The sequence below is a fragment of the Lates calcarifer genome, linkage group LG20, assembly GCF_001640805.2.
Source record: "Lates calcarifer isolate ASB-BC8 linkage group LG20, TLL_Latcal_v3, whole genome shotgun sequence".
In the NCBI taxonomy this organism is placed as follows: domain Eukaryota; kingdom Metazoa; phylum Chordata; class Actinopteri; family Centropomidae; genus Lates; species Lates calcarifer.
Window position 1 is genome coordinate 3,755,677 of NC_066852.1, and position 17,598 is coordinate 3,773,274.

The 17,598-nt window shown below is 41.7% G+C and overlaps 2 protein-coding genes across 2 annotated transcripts in view; one reads left to right on the forward strand and one right to left on the reverse strand.

Annotated features, from left to right (window-relative positions):
* Window positions 1–17,598, reverse strand: part of LOC108893553 (calpain-5) — a 50,387-nt gene that overhangs the window by 22,135 nt on the left and 10,654 nt on the right. Inside the window, exons 3-4 of the mRNA XM_018691672.2 lie at window positions 14,539–14,712; window positions 5,096–5,227 (exon numbers count right to left, since the gene is read on the reverse strand). Of these exons, the coding sequence (XP_018547188.1) occupies window positions 5,096–5,227; window positions 14,539–14,703 (297 nt within the window). The 5' untranslated portion in view covers window positions 14,704–14,712. The remainder of the gene's footprint in view (window positions 1–5,095; window positions 5,228–14,538; window positions 14,713–17,598) is intronic.
* On the forward strand, window positions 88–1,005 carry ompb (olfactory marker protein b). Its single transcript, XM_018691677.2, has one exon. The coding sequence runs from the start codon at window positions 141–143 to the stop codon at window positions 621–623; it is 483 nt and encodes a 160-aa protein (XP_018547193.1). The 5' UTR covers window positions 88–140; the 3' UTR covers window positions 624–1,005.

Consider the following 17,598-nt stretch of genomic DNA (forward strand, 5'->3'; position numbering starts at 1 on the left):
CCCCGCCTCCACCCTCTTCCATCAGTGCTACACAAACATAAACACATGCATACTGTACAAGCCTGCAGGCGAGAGCAGAGAGTGAGAGTTATTGCACAGAGACAGAAAGTTACGACGCTTAAGTTAGCTGCCGTTTAAGCATGTCTACGGAGTTGGAGCTGCCCTTCCGGCCGGACAACCAGCTGACGGAGGTGATGCGGCTGCGGGTTCAGTCTCTGCAGCAGCGGGGCCAGAAGAGGCAGGACGGCGAGCGCCTGCTGCGGCCCAACGAGGCCGTGTACCGGCTGGACTTCTCCAAACAGTCCCTCCACTTTTCACACTGGACGGTTCAGCTGGCGCAGGTGGGACGCCTCACCATCACCGCCACCTCGCAGCTCTGGACGCCCGACCTCACCAACCTGATGACGCGTCAGCTGCTGGAGCCCGTCGGGACTTTCTGGAAGGCGCCAAACGACGCACGCGACGCGCCCGTCCAGTGCTTCGAGGCGGACGCGCACGAGTTTGGAGAGAGGATCGCGGAGCTGGCTAAGGTCAGGAAGGTGATGTACTTCCTGTTTGCATTTGCAGAAGGATGCAGCCCCGAGACTATCGACTGCTCCATCACCTTCTCAGTGGATAGTTGAGACTTGGACCAAAAACCTGGACGGATATTTGCTACAAACTCTTCTTCTGTACTTGTCCTGTGCTTGTGTGCTTTTAGTTGAAGAAGAAAAGTTAATTTTAGGTTAACCCTGCATTTTTTTTGTATGGACGGCTTCCTCTCAAACTGGAAAAGCCTTGAATTTTACATCTAACATCCTGTAAGAACTCTTTAAGATTTAACTTGCTTCTGTTCTCCACATGAGGTGTTTCTTTATTTCCTTGTATTCTGTGATATTTGGCGTAAATCCAAATAAATCTAACGAATCAAAAAGGTGTATCTGCATTTTGTTAACAACTGTCTGAACACGGATCAGTGCTTGTTGGTTGAGCAAAACTGTTACCCTCCCTCTCCTCCTGCTTGACAAACAGCCAGCCCTGACAGGTTTGGTAGAGATGAGTCCCACATGAGATAATGGATAGAGACAGTGTGTATTCATTTGAGAGTGTGTGAGTATTCCCCGGTGGATGGCGGAGCAGGTTCCTGCTGCCTCATCCATCTCCGTCTTGCATGGTGACCCTGACAAACAAGAGAGGGGAGGCATGCGGATTTCATCTCTCATCCTCCTCCTCCTCGTGCTGCAGGCTCACCCTCGCTGCTTTTCGCTGCCACGGGGGATAAAACAGCGGCTGTGACTGCGAATGAGACGACGCGCGCCAGATGAAGTGCGAGAGAAAAGAAAGTAACGGAGACGTCAGGAGGTATTAGGCTCATTTCTCGTCGGTTCAAAGCAACTGACTCGCCACCTGAACCGTCAAATCTTCAGAGGATGAACCTCCCACTTTCTCTGACAAAAAAAATAAAAAATAAAAGTCTAACACTGCACATTCTCAGGAGTCTCAATTAAATCGATGTTGCCTACAGCCCTGAATACAAATCATTATCGACTGTCCTCATTGGTATGTGTCCTTTTGCTCACTCTTGCTCATCACCTTTTAACCAAGAGTTAAACAAACGGACCAGGTTTTTTGGGGGGAATTAACCAACAGATTATGTTATTATGAAGTGATGAGAAACAAAGATACACATGCTAACACTTAAAGTTTAACAACAAGCACTAACACATGCAAAATGAAAAGATACAACAGCTCTGGGGTGTTAAAGGCTTTTTTTTTTGCAGGTAATTAACACGTACAAAACACAAAATAATTATTTTTTTGAAGCACCAGCGCTCAGTGTCACTGGGGACAAGTATCTGCTCCTGTGAGACCTGGACTATTGCTTGTTTTGCTTTCATAGGAAGCGAAGCTGGTGGCCAACAGGAGCCTGTGAACAGATGAACATCAACTGCACAAAGGCTGCTTTGACTATTCTGCTTTACAAAGGCAGACAGCAACAAGTACACACTCACACTGAAGTTGAGACAAAAGGGTTTTAAGTTTTACAAGGTGTGAAAGCCTTAAAGAAGGAGTGTGGGACTTTTACATATGAATGAGCATGAAGAATTAAAGACCTTAGTGCCAAAGGAGCTCACACAATGCTGATTAAGCCCTCCAGCGCCAGGTATTGTATTCTGTATTTCATAGTATTTCATTTCATAGTATACAAGTTTTAAATCTGGTGTCTGTGGTCACATTCCTGACTGAGTAGACTACAGCAACTGGTATAGAAGGAAGCATCCAAGAAAAGTTTCTGATGCTCCAGGGTCAGAGTTTTCCATAGAGAAACATCGATTTTATTGTTTTGTTCTGTTTTATTTTGTGTTTTTACTGATTTTAATTGTCAGGACTGTTTGCTTTGGAGAAGAGGAGACCTCTGAGGATAATTCAGCTTCCTGGTAAAAAAACCTCCTGAACCATGAAGACTGAAGGAATATGAACCTGCAAATGAAATGCAATGAGTTGTAGGAGTTCTTTAACAATGTAATGAAGCCGACTACCTCTGATACCCAGCTGAATATTGTATGCTCTTGTGCAAAACCCTGAGCGTTCAGAGGAAGGATTACAGTTTTAAAAGAGTGAAAAAAGATTATTATAAATCAGATTAAATCAGATAACATTATAAATTGTATGTCTATATTTGGACAATCTAAACTACATATAAGCTAGGCTACTTAGCTTTTAGTTTAACTATCTGCTGTTACTTTTTCCTCCTCTGTGACTCAGCCAGTCCTTTATTTACGTTGTAAAACAAATGCAAGATACTGAAGCATCAATTTTTTAAGTACAGGAAATCTGGTTACTCTACTGTCGTTACATTTTAGTTTGTTTTTTTTTTGTCGGAGTTTAATGCAACTTCAAAGCAGGAGTACAGTCTCAAGTGGCTCTAAATATGGAGAGCAGTTTGCTAAATACAAGGGAGACGACAGGGGGAGGATAAGTTGCTCATCTTCAGAGTGCCAACAAACTTTTTTCTTCAATTTTTGTCCATTTTATGTGTTTTTGTAAGACAGATTATTAGATCCCAGTGACACAATCGTAGAGAAAAATGAGAAATAACACGCAGCAGGGGCTAAAATCAACATCATGGTAAGACGTACTCTGGTCCAGAGGACAAAAAAAAACACTAACCTTAGATGAACTTAGTGATTCCATGAAAAAGAAGGAAAATCCTTGAGTACAGATGCCGATGTCAAAACAACGTGTGTGTTTAGTGAAACAGAGTAAACAGGGAGGAAGATGCCATGCAAACACGTCCATATGTACACACACTTTCTGAGCAGTCTGTCACAACCCAGCGTCTTGCTACAACAGGCCGAGGCATCTTGTTTCAAATCCTATTAAACCTCGGTAATTACTTTGTTTCCTCTGTCGAGCTCGATGCCAAAGAACATTTCAGAGTAATCCTGACACCCAAAACTCCAGAGTACAGTTCAAATAATATCCTTTTTTTTAATATGACACCACTACTTTCAGGCGAAAAGCTGACAACAGTGGATTTGTGATGCGACTTTAACACATTTATTCTAATTAGTTTGTAAAAACTTCAACAATTCAAGACACAAAATGTCTGAAACAGAAAAGATTGAAGTTCTTTAAGGTATATTTAAGAATCTCTGATGTATCTTCTTCTTTTCAGGAAGGAAACACATTAAATATGTTTGTCAGACTGCAGTGCAAGAGCTATAATAATTTAAAAATTAAAATATAGAATTAGAAAAAGCAATATTTAAGCAGTATTTTTACGTATTGTGCACTCAAATAACTTAAATAATATAATATAATATAATTAACTTAAAATATTACTGTACTGTAGTTTATTGTTGTTATTGTGGGAATTTGTTTCAGACTGTTTTATCTTCCAGTTCCATGCAAAAGTTAAGTCATTTCAAAATGTTGAGCAGCAAAGTGAAACTTAACAAAGACACTAATAAAAACCACATTCACTGCCGACAGAAGTCAGGACCATCCATCTAGTCTTACAGCATCCTGCCTGTCCTGGGAGACTCCAACAATCAGGCTTCCACCAACTGATGGAGTCTGTTGAGGCAACGCTGTAATGAGTCCTCTGGTGCTTACTTCTTATCATAATGGTTCCTAATGGACACTTAAACAATAAAAATGGGGAAAATCACGATTCTGTACATGTAGAGTTTCCTTTTTGAAAAGGCATTAAACACTTTCTTTTCCATTATCTCTAAATTAGAAATGTAAAAGTATCGACTTTTTTTTCTCCAAACTTCAGACAGTCCATCACTGAGAGAAAACTCACTGTCTAAAAGGGCGAATCAGTGATTTCATACATAAACAGAAGTGTGATTTTCCTCTTCCACAAGCAAACAATCACAGGCCGACTACCCAATCACCTGTCACCTATCAAGAACCACCTATCACTCTGTGCCAAATTCAAGGTGACGCTGTCTTGCAAATGAACATATGCTACAAGAGTTAGCATGTCTAGCATCGGTGAAATAAATACATTGACTGAGCAAAGAAGAGCAGAGGGATTATTATTTTATTTTAACTTACACATTTATCAATGTTCCAAATATTCTGTGTTGTTTAAAAATAAAATACACTGTTCAATGGAGAAAAAAAGTTGTTTTTCTAACCAGGCATTTCAACAATTTCACAGACTTTTGTTGGTCACAGTATATTTTCTGCAGTAAAAACCAATGGGAGAATCCCACTGGCTTTTTGTCGAGGGAACCAGGGTGATGCTAACTTCAGGGTTGGACTGCAAAAATACATTATCCCTGCACCAGTCTATTAAACTGATTTTCAAATTCAGACGAGTTGACTAGCCTAAAGGTAAAAAAAAACGAAATTGTGATTTCAACTAAAATGATTGGCAAACCGCAAAGGTTCATGCTCACCAGTCAGAAGTGAGTCAAAGCCACTGTTCAACTTCAAATGTGCAATTTAATAGTAAACATGAGGCAACCCACAACTGTTTGTCTGTGCTCAGTGTTTCAGGGTCAGGTGAGTCCATTTCATTTCAGTCTCAAAAAGACGACACAAAGCAAGAAGAAGAACTGGACGACAGATGATCACACACATGTACATGTACACTCACCTTCTGCCACAGAGACTCTCTGGAGGCCAGACTGGAGCACGCCGCCACAAACCAGCAGTTACCCAGCTGTCCCTGATGGAGGTCATGTGCGCTGATGCCATCGACAAACAGGTGAGGGTCCTCACACAGCTCCTGTATATCAAAAGACAAGAACAGAAAATGATGGACGTTAGTTTAAAGTCAAGCTGAGGCAAGTTTTTTATTCTTTTATCATACTTCCATCGAGTATTCCAGACATCACTCTCCCCAGCAACACCTTCCAGCTCCCAGGCCAGATGAGATATATAATCCTTCCAACGAGTTCTGGATCTACCCCGAGGTCTCCTCCCAGTTGGACGTACCCAGAAAACCACCAAAGGGAGGTGCCCAGTACTCATCCTAACCAGATGCCCAAACCACCTCAGCTGACTCCTCAGGGAGGAAGCTCATTTCAGCTACTCGTATCCACAATCTTGCCCTTTCAGGCACTGCCCACGGTTCATGACCATAGATGAGGGTTGGGACGTAGATCGACTGGTAAAGAGAGCTTTAGCTTCTGGCTCAGTTCCTCGTCACATCAAGTCAGACACATTTTCAGTGGGTGTTGGACTCAAGGCCAAGGTTGCCCCTAGTCTCCAATCCTCTTTGTGATATTCTAGACAGGATTTCAAAGTGCAGCCGAGGTGAGGAGCGTGTCCGGTTTGGGAACCTCAGGATTGTGTTGCTGCTTTTTGCGGATGATGTGGTTCTGTTCGCTTCATCAGGTTGAGACCTCCAGTGTGCACTGGGACGGTCTTCAGTCAAGTGCGAAGCGGTCGGGATGAGAGTCAGCACCTCCAGGTCTGAGGCCAGAAAACTGTTTGGATTGTTCCCTCCAGGCGGGTAGGGAGGAGAGTTGCTGCCACAAGTGAAGGAGTTGATCATACATATGTTGATTTTGTGCCAACGTGTGGTATTTTTTGTCAATTTTATACTGTACTGGGTGAAAAAAAACCTCTAGAAATACAACATTGAAGATACAGGCGGAAGGTAAACAGGGTTATCAATTCACGAAACAGAAAGGCACCATCTGTCCTCACGCACCCACGTATCGGATTCACAATCTTTAACCCCGAGTGTGGGAGGGCTGCGTGCATCTGTGAAATCAGATTTCCTGTGGCGGCTGTGCTGAGGTCCATTTTCTGCCGCAATGTGCATACTACACTCAGATCTCTGAACGGCAAAACACACACACACACAATCAGGCTTCCTGTGGTTCCTGTAATAATGTGTGGGATGATTACTACAGGCTGTGGGGCTCACGCTAGCCACATACAGAGAGAGGGACACACCGTCCTCTACTCTTCTTTTGTCCACGCACAATGGCGATAATTCAGCATAAACATCTTACAAATGAGGAGCGGGATGCCAAAAAACGTGAGAATGATATGCAGTTTTTCAAAATAAAACAACTACAGCACAGTTATATAATAATATGGCACTTTGGATGATCCTGCAGCACAATAACGACCCTAAACATAGAGCCAGAGTCTTACAGAACTATCCTCAGCAACAAGATGAACGAGGAGAAGCTGCAGATCCAGAGGGAAATGGAGTGATCAGCATTCATGCAGACGTTTAAATTGATTTATGGTGTTAAAAGATGAGCTGAAGGTCAATAGACGTAGACGTTAGGTGACTCCCAACCGTTTGTTTGTTTGTATCCTTCACTAAAAGGAGGGAACCTGTTGAACTAAATAAGCTGCAGCCATCGATTTTGTTTGGTCACCTGGGAGCAAAAAAACTCCACAACAGGCTAAAACACCCAGAGCTCTGACATATTATCTATCACCTTAAAGAGCTGTTAAGGTGTAATTTGTGTGTAAATTGTGTAATTTTCTGGTCATGTGACTGAAGTAGGAGCTGCCCCACCGCTTTTTTCCCCCACCGTAAAGTGTTACTGTTTACATACTGTAGAGTCTGAGGTTAACGTCACATCAAGGCTTATTGATTTTACAATAATCACTGAATAAAAATCAAACAAACTGCATCATATCCATCATTTCAGCGACGAGCCAATATCTGATTTTTAATATAAGGTTAACACCGGCGCGATATAAAATACAGAACAACTTAATCTTTACTGCAGCTGCAGAGCTCTGCTGGTGGCGGTCTGGGTGTGAAAAGTCTGCCTGTTCTCGGCTCTAGGCTTTATGGGACTGGCGGGTCGATCGGCACCTCGGCCATTACTCAACAGACGGTGAAGAGCCCAGCACCACTTAACAGCTCTTTATCTTTACACACTTGCAGCTCTCAACTAAGGTTAGAAAAGTAAAAGAGGAGAAAGAGGAACAGAGATGATTCATGTGAGCGTTTTACTCATGTAACATGCAGACACAGCGGACGTCCACACTGAGGCTAAGCAAACAAACAGAGTGGAAACTGACCTTTTATTAAAACACTTTAGTTTTCTTTTACGTTTGTCATAAAAAGTTTCTAGTATCCAAATGAAGTCCATAAGTTTCCAAGCAAATTTGGTGCAAAGAATGTCGCTGAAAGGAGCTGCAATTTAGAGGTGCTATATGCGAGATTATGCTAACGCTACATAGTCATTGTTAGCATTAACAGCTATTTCCTCATCAGCAATTATTGTGTTAATAACACAAGACATCATAATCCTCCCTCTGAGCATCGCTACTTCTTCAACATCTCTTAGGCTGAGGACAGACTGGACGCTACAGTGACTATCGCAAAGTTTTATGAGATAGGCTAGCTAGTTAGCATGCTAACTTTTCTCATTCATTCATTCATTCATTCAAGATTTATTCAATTCTCTGGGATACACTGAAGGTAGCCCTTGTTTTCAATGATGCTGAGATTACATTAGGCAACAAAAAACAAACAAACAAAAACTAAATAAGTACCAATAATAATCAAATAAGATCAGCTAAACAGCGATAACATTAGTTAAAAAAGCTACAAGTCAAGCCAGACAGGTTTGTAATCATGGTTTTAAATTGATTGTAAGATAATAATGTAATTTTTATCGTTATGGTTCTACAAGACAAACAAGAGTTAAGAGAGGCATAAAGTTTGATGCTGAACTCTACGTTTCTTCTAGACTGGAGAGTACACAGCTGTTAATGCTAACGTAAGCTATGTAGCAATAGCAAAAACTCACATATAGCACCTTTAATTTTCATTTCCCTCCACTGCTGGTATGAGAATATTGGGTGCTGGACATGTACTAATTGTGTACTTTGTAAAAATCACTATCTGTAGGTGTGAACACAAGCGTGAATGTGTTAGCGTGTACGTGTTAGCCCTGCGATAGCTTGGCAACCCATCCGGCGTGGGCTGTAATTGACTCCAGCTCGTCATCCTGCTTTAATCATAAACATCAGTACTGGTACTAGCTTTCAAAGGCTGCTTTAATACAGATCACAGCGTATATATATATACACACACACACACACACACGATGGCATATGTTCAAGTGTGGCAGCCAACAGCATCCACACACACACACACACACAGGACACAACCAAGGTCAGTAATTTGCTGACTCGGCAAAGCTGATTGCTGCAAAAGCAAACTTTTAATCAGAGGCAGAGGCCACTGCAGTGCTCCCTGGAGGCCTGCAGTCTCCACCAGCAGCCCCTCTCACCTTACACAGACCAGCACTGGACTGCTTCCTGCCTGAAATGTGCGTACGTGTGGGTCGGCCGACGTGAAGCAATGTTTGGATGTCGTTTTGTGGAACTGTGTCTGACCGGTGCCCGAGTTAAGATCTCTAATCACGTCTGTTTTTTTTCCCCCCTCTTTCCGCAACAGCATTGATTGGTGGAGTCTGTGCAGCAGCGAGGGCTCCCTGTGGTCGCCTGTCGTCCAGGGACTGGCTCAGGTGGAAGAGTAATAGAGTATCGATCCCTGCCCGGCCCTGCAGACACTGAAGTAATGTGAATATTGTGGCTGAGCACAGCCTAATCATTTACCCTGCTACTGAGAACCTTTCAACCGGCTTCATAGCCCTCCTCCGCACCATCCATCCATCAGCCACACATACAAACGCACAACCAGCCGTGAGAACAAACAGACAGAAAATAAAAAGTGGAGTCCAGCAGTACATAGTCTACAAGAAGTGAAGTTCAGTCTTTTTTTTCTTAAGTCAGTTTTTAAAATATTTTTTCAACCTGCTAGTTTGCTAGCTAGCAGTCCAAACAAGACCAACTGTTGATCGGTGCCATCGTGAATAGTTTATTAAAGAGTAAGAGCTATGCATCACTACCTTACTCCACTGACAAAAACAAGAATTTTACCAAGCAGAACACAGGGGGTGCTGGGACACTGCTTCCTCGACTGGTTAGTTTGTTTGTGCTGTTGTGTGGTACTTTAACTAACCTATGGAGGCAACTGTATTCCAGCAACTCCCGCCTTCTACAGAGTAAAATGTATATGTCTGGTATCGACATATAGTGATGTTTCTGGTTAAACAAAATGGATCTTACTCTTTAATAAAAAGGTCTATCTCTGTAGGAATCCTATCCATAATGTTCTCAGACATCTAATGTAACAATCTGAACCTGATTTTTGGCTCTATCAATAGTAATAACACCTAAAAAAATGCATGAGTTATTCAACAGAAACTGGAAAACAAAAATTCTGACCAGTAGTCTATATCGTTACATTGCCCCACCCACGCCTGGTCGAGACATAAATAACCATAAATCAGGAGGAGATGCAGGCAGAGGAGGAGGAGGAGGAGGGCAGCAGGAGAGAGACAGACAGGCCGAGAGACAATGCACGACAGACAGAGAGGAGGAACATTTTATCAGAGCCTGGCTCTTTATGCTCGCATGCTCTGCCACTGGGACTCCACTGCAGCCATAAATATCGCCTAGATGCATCTGAGCAAGGATAACACCGAGCACAACAGGCTCTGGGGGGGTGGAGGAGGGGTTGAAGCCTGTGAACCTTCACCCTGACACTGATAGCACCACAGCCTCTCAGGTCTTTGCATTCACACTGTGAGTGGCTTGACGGATGGATTCTTTGACTAGCTGTAAACCAGCTTAAAACCAATCAGCTCCTCCTGAGGTTCCTTACATTGCTTCCCCTGTTAAAAGGTTTTTTTATATCCGGTTTGAGGGTCCAAGGACAGAACGTCTTCAGCAGATTGTGTGACACTGGGCTATATAAAAAAAATGGAAGTCTTGTTGAGACTGAGGCTTCTTCCTTCAAACCAAAAATGGAGCTTTTCTGGCACTACATATTATTACCAGAAGCTTTGAGAGCTGTGGTTAGAGAGGGAAGCTCTTTCCTCCATTACTGACCGCCTCTCCGCATTTTTTTAATCGACTAAATTACAGTGGGAAACTGTCAGCATCCTCTATGCCCTAAGACAGGGTCCAAAATAAACCAAAATTTAACTGTACCAAGAATTAATTCTCATGAAGGGTCGAGGCAGATGGCCGCCCACCCTGAGTCCTAACTGCTAGCTCATGGTGGGAACTGATTGGGTTTCCTCTATAATAAGGTTTTGTCCTTATTCTGTAAAGATGCTTTGAGATAATGCAGATTAAGATTTACTGAACTGAATTTACAAAATATTTCAATCTAAATGTCCTCGCTGTAGTGTGTCAGGATCTTACATATTTTATGTTGTAGAATAAAAAGTAAAAATGTCCTGAGCTCGTGTTAAAACCACAGACCAACAGCTGCTACAACCAAAGAAAGAAGGGATTATTGGTAGCTTGTTGGTAAAAACTGAACAGATAAAGAGCAGGAAAGATGTGTGTGATGATGTGTCACATTGCAGCAAAAAAATGGTGCATGTGTTTTAAATCACGAAGCAGCTGCTTAATAAACTGGTATGGCAGTTATAAAGAGTCCTAATCCACTGGTTATGGTTCTCAATGAATAAATTATCAGCTGAAATGAGTATATCAGTGCATGTATAATTCAGGGATGGCTACCTGAATTCAGACCAAAGACAAAAGGACTAAAAGTTTCAACATGCCTTCAGGTTTACCTTCAGATGTTTGACTGTATCAAACTAAGAAGTGATTTTCTGTCCATTCGAGGTTAAATCAAGTGAGATGAAAGAGTTTTCTTGCCCGTCAGAAAACATCTCTGCCATGTTTTTACTTGTAGAGACTGAAGATTCAGAGGTTGTTCAGGAAAAAATGTGAAGTCTCTCATGGAGCTGGAATCCACTGAGATGATTTACCAGCTCAGTTTGTTTTTATTTTTAATAAGCGTCCACTTGCTGCTTCATATCAGGCTGCTGCTGACAGGCTTTTAAAGAGGAAATATTCTCCAGAGTTTCCTTTTGAAGCTGGAAAGGAAACTGGAAAGGACGTCTGCATTCGGGTATTTATGGGAATCTGCACCACTGCAGTCCAACTGTCCAACTCTTACTGTATAAAGAGTCCTTCAGGACCACCTGTTCTCACTGCTCCATTTCATCCATCTTCATCCACAGACACTGGAGTTACCAAGGCCAAGAGCTGCGCCCATCATCATCACTTCTGACAGTTTTGACAGGAAGCACCTGAAGGAGCGACGTGTTTAATTGCAGCCCTGGGGCCTTTTTGTCAAATCTGCAACAGACAACTTCAGATCACTTCCCCTTTCTCTCATTTTCACACATTTATCAACCCACACATGAGCACATGAGAGCCCTGCAGGACTCACAAATTTAGTAAAACGCTCAGTGCCAGGATAGAGTTTGTGTCACAACTAGAAGCTGACTTTTTCTGGGGGGTAATCCTATGGGTCACGTGACTGGGATGGGAATAAAAGTCAAGTCAAGTTTTTGATGAATGAATGCACGGCGCAGCCATATAATAATGGAGTCGGAGGACAGACTTGCCTAAAACACAAAACAGGGGAATAGGGACGGGATTATTTTTGTGGGAGTGGGATGGGACTGGAATGTAAAACCACTCCTGCGTCATCCTCTAGTCACAATACAACAGATAGTTTACACTGTTTTTAACCTTGACTACAATCCTTACCTAACCTTCAAGGATAACTCCAGTATGTTTTAACCTGGGCCTTATTTTTCCCATGTTTACATACAGGAAACAGCATCAGTGGCAAACTTAAACAGGAGCAGATCAGAAAACAGGAAGGCTTTTTACTCAAATTATCATCAAATATACTTAAAAATTAAAGTCAGTCTGTAATGTAAGCCTGTTTCAAGTAAAGACCTAGATCTCTATGAAGTTGAGACTTCTCTTGGAGGATTTACAGTAAATGAAGCATATCCAGATTTATGGTGTGCTGCAGTTGTACTTGGAAGTTGGAATTTCTGAGTTCCTAATCAGAAGTTTCAACTGGAACGCCCCCTTAAGTCAGATTTCCAACTCAGAAAGTATGAGCAATCCCTCCAACCCCAACATAAGAATTCAAGATGGCTGCTACTGGCATCAACAGTACTGAGCACTCTGCTAATTTTTTTTTTCCCCAGTTCCGACTTCAATGTAAATGGAACACACTGTAATACTACAAGTGGTTATTATATTTTAATAGGAATTGAGCTAAATTTGTTCAGTGATATTAAAGCAAATCAAATCCCACACAAATACAAAGTTATACTGCACTGTGTTTGGAGTTAGAAGCTCTCAAATGTTTCACCTTGACTGTGAAGAAAAGCACGGTACAATGAGAGTATGAGTGAGTGTGTTATTTTAAATGAGCTTTTGTTGGGAACTTCATTAAATTTTGATTGTCCTGAACATTTCACTCTCTCAAACCGACTCTCTGTCCTTAAGTAGTTTGACGTTCAACTTCATTATCACGCACTCACCCCTGAATAAAACAATGAACTGACAATGAGCTTTCAGCAAACGTTAGGACGAGATTTAAAAAAAGGTTTCCAGTGAACTTGCATTCATGGAATCAAACAGACCTTAAAAGTGATGCCAACTAACTCATTAGAAACCTCTCTATCTGCTTACACGTTATGTTACTGTTTAAAAGAAACGGCAGCTTCTACAAAGTGACTCAGGAAAGTTTAGTTTTTGTTGTGTTTGTAATTCACTAAAAATAGACACCTTCTAGTCCAAGTCAGCAACAGCAACCTTCCCACACGTGCCTCAGTAAAAATCTTCCAAAAAAATAAAAAATGCTGAGTTAAAATGTTCCTGTTCGGGGTTTCTAACCTCCTGACATAAACCGCTGTCAGTGAAGATACAAATCGTGTCCTAGACAAAATGGAAAAAAAAAAAAAAAGGCTGCTCCTCCTCCTTTTCCTCCTCTTGACTTCTTCCAGTTTTTCAGTCTGCATGACTGACATCAGCACAGGCCAGAACATATAATCTGTGTGACCCAGTTTCCATGGCAATGCACGTTGGCTGTCGCTGCAGCGGCACACAGGCAGAAGGAGGTTACTCCATCCAGAACCACAGCCTGCTGCGTGGGGAGGAGGAGGAGGCGGCGGCAGGGGAGGCAGCTCTCTAAATCCCGAGGCCCTGCCTGCATCCGACATCGTGTGTGCTACCGAAACATACCGGCTCAAACATGGAGACCGAAGAGCGCAGCAGCGATTAATGAGCACTGACATAATGTTATTTGGTAAATTATAAATGATTAGTCATACTGTTGATCATCAAACTCTTATCCTGCAGGGACCTCTGGCACCGAGAGCTCCCTGATGTGAGTGTTTTAAAGGAGCAATAACTCCTCACCGTTTATGCACCGTTGTATAAAATGACATTTCTACTGGGAGTTTGACAAGAAGGCGAACTGACACCACCGCCTGACTGACTAACCAGGTTGCTGAGGCTTTGTTTGTACAGTCAATAGTCCAGTCAGTAACACCCGTCATTCAAGTGTCTTGTATTCTGATCAAATCCACATGAGATTTGACACAAACATGGTTACATATGTTTCTGTTAATCCGTCTTGGTTTCCCCAGCTACATGCACATCAGAGCCGATCCAGAGGGAGTTAGCAATACACTTAAAGCTGTTTGGTAACAACAACAACAGGAATGAGTCCTTTAACCAGGAAGTAAGTTAGCATTTTAGCACTCCTGGTTCCCTCTTCCCAAAGTCAGTGGTTTTTGGTTAAATGTCTGAAATAAGGTCTGTGGTTTTAACACGAGCTCAAAACATTTTCACGATTCTTACTTCCAGGTTGAACTACAAAAACACATCATCCCTGCACCACTGCAACCGCTAGCTACTTAACAAGTATCCATCAGCTAACACAAACGCACGGATAAATCACAGTTTAAGACAAAAAGTCTCAATCGTCTTCACTCCCACAACTTCTTCACTCACACAGATCAATGCTCTTTCACCTGCGCAGATCATTTAATCGTCAAACTCAACAGCTACGACAGCAACAGCAATCAGATGTGTCAATAAACAAGACGTATTATTGCTCTGATGAAGGCCACTTGCCCAAAACTTTAGCATGTTAGTCTACACACTTAAGTGGTACTACTTTATATTTTGCTGCACAAACCATCTTACCCGAGGTCTCTTCCAGACCACACGTCCGATCCTGTTGCCCTGGTAGAAGAGTGAGTCGTCAGTGGCGGGGAAGCGGGGGTCCTCGAAGAGAAGGCCACTCTGCAAGCACTGCCTCTTCAGGGTGGAGTACTGCTGCCCCTCGAAGGCCTTCACTGACGTGAACATACTGCAGCCCTGAGGGACACAACCAGGTTGACAAGGAGGGGACACCAGTCAGACCAAAGCACAGATACACAACGAATCAGCACACTTTCACTTTGTATTTCGTACAGCGGCTGACTGACAGCAGAACCCGGCAGACGTTAATACCTTAACAGTGAAAGCTCTCAGTGGAAATAGAAAGTCGATGTGCGCCGCTGCCTCGAGCACAGACTGGATTCACTGGGTCAAAATGATTAATCTGTCAATTCACTGATATCCTCCAGGGCCTAATTATCGCTGCCATGCATTGAAGGAGCCATGTACACATTGATCAGCTCAGCACCAGCAGAGCATACAGAGGGACTGGTGAATCAGGGACAGAGGCAAACCAAGATGGAGCTACTTGAGGAGATTATCAATACTGAAACACTGGAAACCTTTCTACACTTTTAATTTTATTTCAACCCTGTTGCTTCTTCATAATACATGCCTGTTCATTGTTATGAGCTATTGTGGTAATACTGTGATAATTATGGTAATACAGTACAATTGTTAAAGCTGCATTAATATTTTCTGGCCACTTAGGGGCAGAAGAACTTACTTTTAACGCAATATTTTCGAATAAAAATGTTTTTTTTTAACACAACTATGTTTGTTTGGAGCTTCTTTTAGCTCAGTCTTCGGTCTCCACCAATTCCTGAGAAAAAAAATACATGTAACATATATGAGAAAAAAATATATTACATATGTTTCTTAGGAGTTGGTTGAGACCAAAACGGAGCTAAAAGGCGAGTGATTATTGGGATATATCTTGGAATCTTGTAATTACAATATGTCTTGGTCCAATTCCATTAAAAAAGCTGTTTAAAAATGTATAATTACTTTTTAAAAAATGATTTATGCTTCGTCAATTAATGGCTGACAGACCATTAAACAGGAATTGTTCAGTCTCTTTTTGTAAATACAGTAATATAAAGAGTCTAGACTTGGTCAATATGAAAAGTGCCTTGAAATAAGGTTTGTCGTGATTCTGACTTGACTTTTTAAATTATCAAATATCAATACTGTTGTCAGCCTGGTATCAGAACATCCAGTACTGGCCATGCTATATAATCAATAAAATATTGATTAATTGGGCTTTTAATCAGTTTAAAACATGAAATCTTGATTTTGATAAAGAAACATTCCAGAAAAAAGAAACCATCTGTGAGAGCCTACTAAGGCTAGAAGGTCTGAGAAAGTTTTAACATTTCATGATTAAAAATGGATGGATAATTAAAATGTTCACTGGTTGCCCCCTTGTGTGCACCATCATCAATAAGTCCTTCCATCTCATAAACAATAAGAGAGCCTCCATGTGTGGACGAGTCAATATGCTCAATAAAAATTATTCATGCATGAACTTTTCATGGTGATCAATTTGCATACTTCCTTCTCCATCGGTGTCATTTCATTTCATGATCAATGCTTTCTGCCAGACAGAACTATTGACAGGAGATTTATTACAGGAATTCAAAGCCTCTCGGGTCACTGAACGCATCAACAATGATATTTTCAAGCATGGTCGCATGCACACCTGAATAAAATACACAGTTTATGTTGGGTTGTAAAGTCTGTGCTTGTTTTCTGAGTTCTGTTCAAAATGTAATAAAACGTATTTCATCCATGCAATGTTGTTTCAAAACAAAAAATAAATCTAACTCAACATTTGCTAATACTGAGAGCCACTGGAAACAATTCCAGTTTTACAATAAAGATCTTTTTGGATTTTTCCAATTAGACAGAATAAGACGACGGAATAATAAGGCAAGTGAACGCAGCAGCACTGTAAATATTCACAGACCAGGCCACAAAAAATACCTGTTAAAGGATTTGGCTCAATCTGTGCGTTGTAAGCACCGAGGAGGATTTGAAGACTGATCCCAAGAAATTATGCAGATCAGGGCGACATGACCACAGCAAGTGAATCAGAGCAGCTGCAGACAATTTACATCTGTCACAAGTAGGATCTATATTTGGCAGTTTACAGTAGTAATTTGGCTTTTGTTAAACAGACACAATGACTAATCTTAAATTACATGTCTGCTACAAGGAGAGGAGGAAAATGCATTTATTTTCAAACATTAGTGTAAGAAGAAAACGATTTTTGATAACTGATAAAACAGATAAATCCATGTGGTTATTTTATCTACATCTTGCTTCAGTCGCACAACAGAAAGATCCAGTGTTTTCATGCCACATTAACCTCTTTAAGGAGCTTTAATAGGATTCCTCTTACTCAAAGTAGGACCTGATTTGAACCTAACAGCGTAAAGAAGTCACATTAACATGACCTGATGTGACACAGGTTGGGTAGGTTAAGTATAAGAGGCTGAGAACTTCAAGATATTATAAACAGCTCTGGGTGAAACTTGCCCTAAATTTGAATGAATAATTCGGAGCAGAGTGGAGATGAGGATGGAGGAGAATAGAAGCAACCTTTATAAATCTTTAAGTGGTGGTAGAGGTCAGGACTCAATAAATCCACACCTACATGCAGATCAATACAAGCCTCCTGTCCTCAAGGTTAATTTGACAGACTGCTATATTTTGACTGAACTGTCAAGAAGCTGCTAACCACCTTTAGAGTGGTTTGAATCATGGTGCCTTCCATTTACATCGGAGGTCGGAGGTACACAGACCTTTGCTGTTGTTGCTCTTCAAAACAAATGTGCACGCTCCAACTTTCCGAGTTGGAAATCCAACTTCAGGGAGCGTTCCAGTTGAAATTCTTACTGCCAAGTACAACTGGAACGCACCATCAGGACAGTCTTCAACCCCTTAAAGCAACATTATGATTGGTACATGCTGGTTTCATTCCCAGTCCACGTCCTGAATACCTGCTCTTGCTCTACGTAACTTGAGTCGAGCAGGTTCGAC